General features: G+C 38.4%; 1 protein-coding gene across 15 annotated transcripts in view; it reads left to right on the forward strand.

Moving 5' to 3' along the window:
• CAST (calpastatin) overlaps positions 1-13,623 on the forward strand; it is a 161,282-nt gene that overhangs the window by 13,572 nt on the left and 134,087 nt on the right. For 8 of the 15 annotated variants that reach the window (XM_007487240.2, XM_007487245.2, XM_007487246.2 and 5 more), the window contains exon 2: positions 4,387-4,505. In XM_007487240.2, coding sequence (XP_007487302.1) covers positions 4,387-4,505 — 119 coding nt within the window. Of the gene's footprint in view, positions 1-4,115; positions 4,506-5,095; positions 5,270-13,623 lie in introns of those variants that run through there. The other 7 variants (XM_007487247.3, XM_056824684.1, XM_056824688.1 and 4 more) reach the window with 3 other exon arrangements.

Genomic DNA, 13,623 nt, shown 5'->3' on the forward strand with positions numbered 1-13,623 from the left:
TCCTTAATGTTAGTATTTTTTTCCTTCATGATTACCTACAAATTATCCTGTATGGATCTTGTTTATACATAGTTTATATGTGTATATGTATATACATATTATATGAAATTTTGAGTCTTCAAGGGCAAAAACTGTTTTTGTCTCTTTTTTTAACCCTTATCTTCCATTTTAGGATTAATAGAACATATTGGTCCCAAGGCAGAAGTGTGGTGAGGGCTAGCCAATGGGGGTTAAGTGACTCTCCCAGGACCACACAGTTAGAAGGTGTATGAGAATAGATTTGAACCTAGGACTTCCCATCTCTAAGCCTGGCTCTCAAGCTACTGAGCCACCTAAGCGCCACCTGTTTTTGTCTTTATATCTCCAGCACTGAGCACAGATCCCGGTACATAGAAAGCACATAAAACATGCTTGTCAGCTTGACTTACTAAAATGCCTTAGAGAAAGTTCCTTAGTGATTGGGATTCTGAAGTGGTTCAGCTTTCCATAATTTCATTTTACCTTACTTCTCCAAATTTTAAAGGTAAAACTTAAATTTAACCTTGTACTCCATCTAGGCCAGATTCCTTATAGGTTGTCAAGGACAGAATGTACTTTATTTTTTAAAAAACCTTTATCTTCTACCTTACAATCAATACCATGTATTAGTTCTAAGGCAGAATAGCAGTAAGGGCTAAGCAACGGAGGTTAAGTGACTTGCCCAGGATCACACAACTAGGAAGTAACTGAGGTCTATTTTGAACTCAGGACCTTCCATCTCCAGACCTGACTCTCCATCCACTGAGCCACATAGCTGCCCTCCAGAATATACTTTAAATGCCACTTTGCCCAATTCTCTCCTTATATAGATAAGGAAGCTGGGAACCATAGGATAAACTGATTTGCTTCTGTACTCGATTTTTTGAAACCCAATCTCACAAAATTACAGAAGTTCAGAATTGGAAGGGACCTCGGGGTTTTGTAATTCACCAAAGTTTTCCTCATCTTTTTCAGACCAACTATGTCTATATCTTGAAATTCTGAAGTTGAATTCAGGCCTTTTAGACCAATTGAATTTCATCTTCTTCAATTCTGACCAAATTCTTATCAAGCTCTTTTGGGATTCTGATTACCTAATGTATTTGTTTTCTTTTCCAAATCTATGTCCTCTAAAATTCTGGTAATCATGTCTTCTACCCTCAACAAATCCTTCTTCCCATTTAGCAATATATGTATAATTATATGTAATAATAATTTTCAACATACATTTTCCAAAATTATAAGATCTAAATTGTCTTCCTCTCTGCTACTCCCTTATTGGAGATTATAAATGATTCGATGTGGGTTATACATGTATTATCATGCAAAACACACTTCTTCATTGGTCATTGTTATAAGAGAATACTCATACAAAACCCAAACCCCAAAATAAAACCACAAATAAACTAATGTTAAAGATAATATGCTTTGATTTGCATCTGACTCCCTTGTAGAGTTTTCTTGACAAAGACACTGGAGTGGTTTGCTATTTCCTTCTCCATCTCATTTTATAGATGAGGAAACTGGGAAACGGGGTTAAATGACTTGGTTGGGGTCACACAACTAGTAATTCTCTTATCAGCTTCTCATATTAGATATTAACACTAGCCCTGTACAGTCCAAGGATGATTTCTCTTTAAACAAGAGCAAAACAAAAATTGAAGAGTTCTGCATGAAACAGAGTTGAGCTCTACATGCTGATTGAGCCCATTCCAAATTTGTTACTTGATCTCAATGGAGTCCACCCTGCGGTACCAAATGCCAAATGAATTCCTTCCTAATTGATTTGCTGTTCCAAACCCTGTCTTTCCCCAAGTCTACAATCACAACCCCTCCTCAAACCCCACTTTTGACCAAGGGTCACCCATTAAACTTTAACATCACCTCAAATTTAGATCATTTCAGGAGAACTATTCTTTCTTCCATCTTCCTCATCTTATTACTCAAGCATCTCCCTCAATTTTTTTTCTTCACTCTGATTTCAGATCAAGAGCTGGCCCCTTCAATTTACAAATCCTTCCACACATGTCCTTAATCCACTCCCCTCCCAACTTCTCCACCAAATCGCCCCCACTATTATTTCCATTCTCTCTAATCTTCAGTCTTTTCCCTAACTGAATATATGAGTCTACCTACCTCTTATCCTTAAAAAAAACCTCCACAAGATCTAAGCATCCTATCTAGCTATTTATTATCCAATATGTCTTCTCAAATTCATCTCCAAGATACTTGAAAGGACTATCTATAAACTAACTGGTGCCTCCACTTCCTCCTTTCAGACTCTCTTTTAAGTCCTTTGCAATCTGGCTTCCAACCTCATTCAATTGAAACTGCTCTTTCCAAAGTTATCATTGATTTATAATTGCCATATCTGGTGTCTTATCTCAATCTCAATTCTCCAAAACCTCTCCAACCATTTGACAAACCTCACTTCTCAGGCATTATCTTCTTAGTGAGCTGTTGACTTCCTAAATCAGTTTTCTCTCTGCAGCTTCTCATGACTTTTTATTTTTCTTAAAATGCCTATCTTCTGTCTTAGAATCTAGTGGTTCCAAAGCAGAAAAAGTGGCAAAGCCTAGGCAATTTGAGTTAAGTGACTTGTCCAGAGTCACGCAGCTAGGAAGTGTCTGAGATCTGATTTGAATCCAGAACTTCCTGTTCCCAGGCCACTGAGTCACATAGCTGCCCCTCTCCTGACTTTTCAACCATAATCCCAGAAATTTCATTCTTCTATTTCAAAGAGGAGATGCAGGCACTGTTGCTATGGCATTTAAAGGATGTCAGCTTTAAGGTAGTGAGATGATTTATGACAAAATGTTCTGTTTTAATTTCTCACATAAAAAACGAATCCAAATCTGTGCAGTGGAATAAGGGACCCAATAACTAAAAAAGGAAGGAAGAAAGAAAGAAAGAAAGGAAGGAAGGAAGAAAGGAAGAAAGGAAGAAAGGAAGAAAGGAAGAAAGGAAGAAAGGAAGAAAGGAAGAAAGGAAGAAAGAAAGAAAGAAAGAAAGAAAGAAAGAAAGAAAGAAAGAAAGAAAGAAAGAAAGAAAGAAAGAAAGAAAGGAAGGAAGGAAGGAAGGAAGGAAGGAAGGAAGGAAGGAAGGAAGGAAGGAAGGAAGGAAGGAAGGAAGGAAGGAAGGAAGGAAGAAAGAAAGAAAGAAAGAAAGAAAGAAAGAAAGAAAGAAAGAAAGAAAGAAAGAAAGAAAGAAAGAAAGAAAGAAAGAAAGAAAGAAAGAAAGAAAGAAAGAAAAGAAAAGAAAGAAAATCTGATCCCAACTTCAACATAAAAGCGATCTGTAATTCTAATATGTACCCTTGGTGTGTGGGGGGAGGTTAGAGTTGGGGGGAAATCTTTCTTCCCTCCCACAGACTATAATGCAGAAGATAAAGGAGAGATCCTGATTCTGAAAATGAACATGTCACAAAAATCATCAGGTTTGCCTAACAAGTCGGCACACGAAACAGTGGCCACCTCAGGATGGTAATATCTCCAAAAGAGACTTTTCTCGCTGTTCCTGTTATTTTCACTTCCAACCCCCAAACAAGGAAGTAAGTGTTGTTTAAAAACCACCCAAATAACTATGCAACTATTAAACACACACACACACACACACACACACACACACACACACACACACACACACACACACACACACACACACACACCCTCAGAAACAAAGAAAAAAACCCAGAACTAACCAACATTAGGTTTGAAGCTGATGTTTAAGGATTCTTCTTAATCAGTCCAACTTTACCCCACCAAAAATCATCTCACTTTGTTTAGTTGCAGATCCTTCAACTCCCCTAACCCTCTCAAACCCTGGGAAGGGAAGAATCCACACAGTCCAATTTGCTTTTATGATCCGTTTTATGATTCCTCAGTCCCAACCCTGTCCATGCTCCAAATGACAACTCTTTCTCTAAGTCCAAGCTGAAGTAGAATTCTAGAAAAGATAGAAATTTGGGGGATACCTACAGAAGACAGTGAGAAAAGGAGGGCCACGCCCGGGTCCCGCTCTCCGCACAGTTATGAGATAGGTCTTGGCAAGCTAAAGAAGGAAACCCTAAGTGGCCTCCAGCCCTCCTGCCCCTCCTCTCTAAAAGTATACAGAGCACTAAGTAGAAAGAGTTTTGGGGGAGGGAAACAGTTGGATAAAGGCAGAAGAAGGGAACAGATCAGCAGCATCGGACCCCTCAGGAAGGACAGTGGCGGGGGTAGCCGCAGAAACAAGCGGGTGCAGGAAGGGGAGGGACTTGCTTGGGGGTGAGGCCCCAGCTTTGGCTCCGGGGCTTAATCGGAAAAGCTGCTTCACCGTTGCATGTACAGCCCCTTTCCTCCTTTCTCTCCCTCTCTTCTTCCCCTCCAGTCACTGCTGCACCCACTTGGAGATCCACAGCTGTCACCATGTCTCAGCCCGGCAAAGGCAAGAGGCCCGCAGCCTCCCCCCGTCCCAAGCGGGCTGCTGCCGCTGGCGCAGCCGAAGCGGTAAGTGGCTGCCTAGACATCCCACCCAGAAGAAGTAGGCGAGGTGATAGAGAGTGGGGAGGGGGGACAGCCACAGCCCTGGAACCTCTGGATTCCTTCCTCTGATGGTGTCCCACTGGGTTGTGGCCAGAGCACCCTCTTGGGCAAAGGGTGGGAGTGCAAGAGGATGGGGGCCGGGCGTGGCTGGAGTTGGAAGGAGATTCTTGGGACTCGGCTGGACTGCGGGGAGCCTCTGGGCGTGGCGCATGCCAGGCAGGGTAGCTGGGGGTTGCGAGTAGGGGTGACTGGCAGAGGAAGCAGTAGCAGCAAATGGAATAATTAGCTGCAGAGAAAAGGGTAATGTGGGTACCCGAGAAAAAAGAAAAAAGACTTCTCTTAAGGTGCCAAGAATACTGTAACGGAACAATTCAACCCTATTCTATTCCAGTCAACCCCTAAAAAGTCCAAAGCTTTAGGGCGTGGCTGTCCTGAAAACAACACATCCTCCCCACTCTCTTAAGTGAGGACAAATCTGGCTGGTGGGGCGGGGCTTGGTAGGTCAAGGGGGTGGGGCCATGTTGGGCCCAGCCCAGCCCTGTGCCCTCCCACTGGGCTGCTGCTGGAACAGCCAGAAATTTGGTGCCAGCTAAAACCTGGCGCAGGTGGAGAGTTTATTTCGGCGCGCCTTCACGCACAGGCCACTCCTCACTTAGCCTGTCCTTCACCTGGTTCAGGGGACTTAACTGGGGCTCATCATGGCGTTTGCAAGCTGGTGGTACAAGACGGTAAATATGACAAGGGATTTTTGTCTTGTAGAGACAGGAAAGACAAGTGTATTTACTTTGTTCTCCCAAACCTGTAGAGAGGACTTTGTCCATTTAGTGACCAGGAAGGGGTGGGGAAAGGGTGTGCCTGCTTCTAAAGACTTAAGATTAAGCTTCCTAAAAGACTCACCCACTTGTGGTATGCCTGTATGTCTCTCTCTGTGTATATATGTGTGTATGTATGTATTTCTGTGTGTGCATGTGTGACTGCTGCTGCCTGCACTCCTGACTATTTGAATGGACCCGGCTAGAGTTGGAAGAATTCCCCTTACAAGCCTGGAAATTCCTAGTTTGCGAGAAGGTGGGAATTCACCAGATCTTAGATATATGACAATGAAAACAAAACGAAAAACTCTTGTGTACTTTGATTTAAGCAAAGCGAAGCATCCAGGAATCCAGGACTACATCTTAAAAAAAAAAAATAGTAAATCCAGATGACTTCCATGTGAAATAATTTGTGTGCAGGAAGAGATAAAAGTTATCCATTTCTTTAATACACAGGAATATCTGTCCAGCTAATAAAGAAAATAATCAAGTTGATGCTTGCAAAGTTGTGGAACCAGGAACTGTGATTTAATGCTTTGTTATGTAGTTTTTAAGTGTTGGCACAAAATGGTCAGCTTGATTCAAATTTTGTTGACAGTCTTAAAAGAACTATATCACCTTGGCTTGTGATAGGCAGTTCAAGAAACTGGTGATATGTATGACTTGTGATTTCTCATGGTGAATACTTTCTATTCCATATTTGTTTGTCAGTATAATAGCCTCTTAAATATAGTTGGTAGAAATTTGGATAAAACTTATCTAAGGCTATGTTTGAATAAATGGTCTTTACATAAGTATACCATTGTATAGCTATGGCAGAGCCAGAGTTAATATACTTTGCTTCTTCCCCCCACCTCCACCATGTTTTTTGATTTTCCAGGTATATTATGCAGGAGTAATATGATGAAACTAGTTTAAATTTCTCCTAAAAATCCTTGTTAAGTTTAGAACTCTGACTAGTCCTTTTGCAAAACCTACCATTGGATTCGATTTGGGGACTGTTCTGTATAACTCATGCTACTTAGAATCTCTTTAAATTAGTTACAGTAGCTAGAGTACTCTGCGGAAACAGCAAACTTTTCATTTTTTTTCCCTCTTGACACCTGTTAGAGATCGAGTTCTTTCATAAGAGAAAATGTTTTATAAAATTCTGGAAAAGAATTTGAGTAGTACAACTTTACAAATCAGAATAAATAAGATAAAATCATAGAATGCATATCTAAGGTGTGTTTGTATATAGGGAGTACGAGCTATAAAGTGAAACTGCTCAAGATTAAACTGGATCTCCAATTTCTACTAACTATAATATCAACAAAATTAGAAGTTAGGTCAGCCATACATTATGAAAACTCTAATTTGGGGATGGAAAACTATTGAGAATGCAAACATTAAATTACATTTACTTTGTAGTGATAATGCATAGAATGGTTTAAATTTAGTTTATACCTATAATCATCCTCCAAACTCATGAGTTGCATTGATTATAGTAAGTTAATTAAAGGTGTTTAATGGACCTAATTAGATACTTCGGTTCCAGTGACAGCATTATCAGCACACAGTCATTTGGAACTGGACAGCCAGTCTGGTAGGAGTGTTGCAAGCACTCTATGGCAGCACAGTCTGGCTTCAGTAAACCTGAAGATAAAGAAATTTAAAATTACAGGCTCTCTAGATATTTAGGCTAAACAAATGGAGCATGTAGACATTGGGATGGATGCCAAGAGGATGAAGCATCAGAACACAGTTTTCCCATTTTAGCTGCTAAGGAATAATATAGGGACATCCCTGTTCACAAATGAATTTTTAAAATCGATTAGAAGTTGCATCCTTATTGTATTGTTAATTTAATTTCTTTGCACATATCCTTCAACATCAATTATCATATGCAGTTTCCTTTTAAAGGACCATGTAGTTCTTCACCTTTACCTGCTGATTCTCAATAGCTTTGTTCAAAGGAAGACAATTCTTGTACCAAACCTCACTAGAGACTTTTACACCTGCTCTATGTTGGCATTTTTTTTTCAAAGTAGTCTATTAAAATTCCACAAATGTGGGATTTTATGAACGTGATACTTACCCTGAAGGTTTTATAACAATTAAAATAATGAAACAAAGAGCATTCTAATTTAAAAATCCAATCAACATTGTTTATAGCTTGCTCTAAATCATTAGCATTGATCATGAAAGAGTGGGAAAAGTTTTCTGAAGTTCTATGGAAACATTTGTTTTTTTACAATTAGAGCTTCATTCAGCTAATTAGTAAGTCAAAATACTTAAGAGAAAGTAAAGGACTATTAAAGTGAATCTTTGCCATTATTATTAAGAGAATTTTATTAAACATTTGCTGTGTGCTTAACACTGTCCTAAGAGACACACACAAAAAAGGCCCAATTCCATAATGGTAGAAAATCTCACTGCTTTTCCCTTCTGCCTATATTAATTACCCCCCACCCCCCAAAAAAAACCCTGATTTAAGCTTTTGTTAGATTACACATGATTTAGGAGAAATTAAAACCAAAATTGGATGTAACTGTAAGTATAGTTTCTACTATATTATTTGGTGCTTTCTTTTAGGAAAAAAATGGAAAGAATGGGATATAAGCTCCATTCTGGATCACACTGAACCCCAAAACAGCATTCCTTTTCATTTTAGCAAGAAGTTCCCTTTGTGTTCAGTGAACCTAAGTTTAATATCTTTAAAACGGGGAGTCCTATAGTCAGAGAGGTTAAATAGATCATTTGACTATTAAGTGCCAGAAATGGGCCTTGAATTTCAAGTCCTTTTATCACAAATCCAATATGCTTTTTTAGTACTCCATATTTTGACTAATGGATATGATTGGCTTATCTCATAATCTTAATAGAGGTAGGTGGTCATCTTACATTATGATGTTCTTTTCCATCTAAAAATTGTTTCATACTACAGCATAGTAGACACCATTAGAAAAATGGAATATTAGAATTGAACAGTGAGCACATATGCTCCTCTTTCCTTTTGCAGATGAGGAAACTGAGGCCAACAGAAGTAGAATAGCCCTGTGTTAAACAATAAGTTAGTGGCTTTGTGAGGCCTAAAACTCAATTTTAGAAAAATCTATGATTTTTCAAAGAACCATATGGATAATACATAGAGGTATCAATCTATATATTGATTGAATAGTTACTATCTGACTTATATCACTCAAGCATTTTAAGACATTCTTGTTATTCATGAGATTTGGTTCATGTGTTTTATCCCTATTTTTTAGATGGAGATACCTAAATATGTATACTGTGATGAAATAGTGATTCTTCATAGTCATAGGATTCCTGTTTTGTCTTTGTTTTTTTAATATGTCTGACCTTACAGCCTTTCTCCTTGGGGTTTCTCCACCATCACCTGTACAAAAATTTACCCAGATGCCTAGAGACTCGGCCTCATGAGAGGCATTAAAGTTTAGCATTCTCTGATATACTAATAATATTCTTTGTGAAATTGCCTTTCACATGATTCTTTCATCTATAAAATGGAATAATGGTAAGGTCACTCTACTTAACGTGGACTAATAATTATAAAATATGAAATCATAATATATAAGATACCTGGCTTGTTGGAGTGAGCTTTTAGTTAACTGTCACATTTGCTCTCTAAAGTCCTGAAATGATGAATCAGATAAGTGATCAGGGAAGAAGGGATGTTGTTTCATAGTGAGAATAGGGGATGTCTCAATTTCACCCCTTTCCTTTCTACTGATGTGCTGTGATTTGGGATTGTGTGAGCATCGAGTTTCTGTTAAGTAGAATAAAGATGATAATAGATTTTCAAGGGATTTGGCGGTGTGGTGGTTCAGCAATACTATTATTCTCCAACCCAGTTAAATCAGGTCTTATTTTCTCAGGGCAGATATTCAAACTCTCACCCTGATGTATTGGCCTAAGAGGATAGGGCCACACACAACCTACTTTACAAATGTGTTTAGTTTATGGAAACATTAATCATTCATTGAATTAAGGCTTTATTTTTGAGTCTCTAGCACTATTCTAGAGACCACAGGAGAACAATATGTGCCTAAGGCATAGACCCAATCATAACTTTATAGTCTAGGTGGAGAGCCAAGACACAAGTGAAACAATTAATAGCAAGATAGGATAAGTGCTACTTTGTGGTAAAGACAAAAAGCAAAGACTAAGACAGACTAATAATAGCTTGCATCTATATTGTGATATAACAAAGTTTATTATACATATGTGAGTTGGATCTGTGATGTCATAGGTGGCCAGAGTACTCAGGTTAATTGACTTGCCAGGGATGACACATCTGGTAAGTGGCAGATGCAGGATTTGAACCCAAGTGTTTCTGACATCAAACTCAGAAATCTACTCATTACACCAGACTGTTTCTACAACAAAGTTCTTTACACAGATATATCAATAACCTTGTAAAGGAATTAGTGCAATTATTAACATCTTCATTTTACAAATAAGAAACCTAATTTGTTATTTAAAATTACCTGCAATTTAATTAGTGTAGAAACTCCTTCCTCTGATGTAGATTGGCATTTATTCTGAAAGTTATAGCTTTAGAGAGTTGTCTATGTGACTTTCCCTAGGGCCCAGGTCTTCTTGACTCTGAAGCCAACTCTTTTTTCATGGTGTTGTCCCTTACCAAGGAAAAAGAAAAAGTGCAAGGTCATAAGGAAGTAACAGAGGCAGAACTCAAACCAGTATCTTTGGGCTTCAAGTCTAGTATGCTTTCCAAAAGGCCAAAATGTTGGTTTATAGATAATAGGGAATTAACTAATTAAAAAACAACTTATTATCAGTCTACTATGTTCTAAGTGCTATAATGGGCAGCAGGGATAAAACTACAAAAGGGCCACTGCTCTTGTCCTTGAAGGGCTTACATTCTATTAGAAGAATACAAGTTCACAGATAATAAATGCAAGATATATGCAAAATAAACAGTGATTTGAAAGAGGTAAGCACTAACAAGGTAGGGAGGGGAAGGGCTGATTGTAGGATTTAGCATTTGAGCTGAGACTGGAAGGGAATTAGAGAATGCAGAATAGGGAGGTGAGGAGAGAATGTATTCCAGACAGGGAGAACAGGCTGGTCAAAAAGACAGAAGTGGAAGGTAAAATATCGTATATAGGGATCACAAGTGGGTCATAAAATATCTGTGAAAGATAGACTATAACCAAACTGTGAAAAGACCAAAGAGAAAAGTTTGTATTTTAACCTAGAGGGAAGAAAAAGAAAACCATTGGAGTATCTTGCAGTGAGGAGTGAATCAGCCCAACAACACTTTAGGAATGTCAGACCAGCAACTGGGTGGAGAATTAATTGGAGAGTGAAGAAACTGGAAGTGTGGAGACCAATGAAGATTATACAGTTAATCTAGGGTAATAGGAGATAAAGATCTGAATCATTTGAGTCTAGGGTTTAGCACAGTTTCTGGCACATAGTAGGTACTTAAATAAATGCTATCTAACTATTGACTGAATCAGTTAAAGTGGTTGTGTATGAGAAGAGAGAAGGGGATGGATGAAGGTTATGTTGAGGTGATGGCATCAACAACACTTCACAAATTATTTAATTCAGAAGTTGAATGAGAGTGAAGACTTAAGGATGACACCTATTTTGGAAACCCAGGTGACTGGGGAAATGGTGGTATTCTCAACAGAATTAGGAAAATCAGGAGGAGGGGTATCTTTAGTGAGAAAGATATTGAAATCTGTTTTGACAAGATGGCTTTGGGACATTTAGGTGGAGATTCACAGTAAGCAGTTATAGATACTAAACTATATATATAGTTCAGGAGAGATGAGGACCAAATATGTTGATCTGACAATTGTCTACAAAATTAAATGGTTGAAAGTTGATGAGATCCCCAGGAAAGATTATAAGGAGAGAAGAAGATGGGCCCCAGGGGCATCCCACATTTAGGAATAGTGCAAAACTGATGATGGGCAGTTAGGTGGTATAGATAGTGTGGATGGATAGAGTTCTGGCACTGAAATCAGTAAGATTCATCTTTCTGAGCCAGCCTTAGACACTTACTAGCTGTGTGACCCTTGGCAAATAACTTAGCCCTGTTTGCCTCAGTTTCCTCATCTGTAAAATGAGCTGCAGCAGGAAATGGCAAATCATTCCAGCATCTTTGCCAAGAAAACTCCAAGTAAGGTCATAAAGAATGGGACAACTGAAAACAATGAACAACAATATATGGCAGATGAACCTGCGAAGGAGCCCATTGGATTTGGAGTCAGGGGAGACCTAGGTTTGAATCATGGTGCTCACAACCTTTCTGAGCCTCATTTTCTTTTTTTATAGAATGGAAATAGCACACATTCTACTATCCGTCTTACAGGGTGGCTGTTCCCAAGTTCAAAGTGTTATATAAATGTGAGCTATTTTTGAAAGGATTATCAGGAGAGCTGGTATGATTTGAGGAGCCAAAATCTCTCCCTCATTGCATAACAAGGAGTATTGAAATGCTACCTTTATAAAGCTAAAAATTAAGTCAGAAAGTAATTTTGCTTAACTCCATCCTCTTGCTTTGCTTATAAAAAATAGATTAGTTGTGGTCCAGTGATGGGGAACCAGTACACAACGCTTCTCACCAAGTTGTTTTGTTGTTTGGTCATTTAAGCCATATCCAACTCTTCATTGGCTGTACTTGACGTTTTCTTGGCAAAGATACTGGGATAATTTTCCGTTTCCTTCTTCATCTCATTTTACAGATGAGGACACTTAGAAGTAAACAGAGTTAAATGACTTGCCCAGAGTCACACAGCTAGTAAGTGTCTGAGGTCAGATTTGAACTCAGAAAGATGAGTGTTCCTGTCTTCAGAGCTGGAACTCTATTCCACTGTGCCATCTAGCTAAGTTGTTCTGGAAAAGGAAAACAAGTAAGCATGTATATAGTGCCGAGTATGTGCCATGAACTGTGCTAAGCACTTCATAAATATATTTTTCAATGGTATTTCTGGTACATTGGACTCTCTACAACTAGAACAGAATCAGGCTAGTTAGGTTATTCATATCTTTTGCTATTCTAGAATAGCAGATTTAGAGACAAAACCCACATGTGTAGCTTGCATTGGATGTGATGTACCATGCACTGTAGTGACTTCACTAACCTTCTCCCTTCAGACTGCTAATGAACTCATTACCAAGCTCAACCAGATCTTGGATTCTCAGAAAGTTGATAGATGTGCTTTAGTATTTTCTCATAAATTCATACTTATATGAATTAATCACTTTAATCAGTTAGCTCACTACTCCCATTTTAATTGTGAAATTAAATGAAGAGACTTCTTTTCCCATAAGCTATTTCTCAAACTGCCTAATTCCACCAATTTTACTGGACACACCACTGAGTAATAACGTAACAATATAAAGACATACTTAAATATTTCAACAGTGTGTTACCATAAGATAATCAGAGCCAGAGTCACCTCTAATCATTAACTATTGTATTCTCCTCAACAATAGAAGCACAGTTCTACCATTCATCTCCCCCAGAATGACAAAGTTTCTTAAGATCCTTCTGAGGATACCTGTTCCTTAGCATGAGTTAAATTTCGTTTTATTAGGAAATATCTCTTTAGTTTTGTTTTTTTTCAAAGCTAAGAGTTTATTCAGGGAAGAAATTCTCTCTCTTAGATCTCAAGATTCTCTTTTCTGACAAAGATATACTATTCCTAGTCTTTGTGCAAGGACCTTTGAAGCTTGAAACTTAAAGCTTGGCAGGGAGGGAGGTTTAAAGAGTGAGGTTTACACTAAGAACTATGATAACTTTCAATATTCTTGTTTGTTATACACATAAATATGTATATATATATATTTAATGCAGTATAGATATGAAAAGAGCAGTTGGTACCCATCCCTTTTAAAAATATGTCCTGCAATTCTGAAGGACTTATGAAAAAGAATGCTATCTACCTCCAGAGAAAGAACTGATGGAGTAGAAATCCAGATGAAAACATGATTTATCCCTTGTTTATTTGGGTATATGATGGGGTTTGGGTTTTACATGAATATTCACTTAAAACTGAATAATATGGAAATATATTTTATTTGATAATAAATGTATTACCCAGGCTGAATAGCTTGCCAGTTCTGGGACGGAGGAGGGAAGAAGAGAGGGAAACAATTTGGATCACATATCTTTGGAAAACTTAGGAGGAAATTTCCTATTAAAAATGTTTTTTAAGGGGGCAGCTGGGTGGCTCAGTGGATTGAGAGCTAGGCCTAGAGACGGGAGGTCCTAGGTTCAAATCTGGCCT

Source organism: Monodelphis domestica, chromosome 3 (assembly GCF_027887165.1).
Source record: "Monodelphis domestica isolate mMonDom1 chromosome 3, mMonDom1.pri, whole genome shotgun sequence".
NCBI lineage: Eukaryota > Metazoa > Chordata > Mammalia > Didelphimorphia > Didelphidae > Monodelphis > Monodelphis domestica.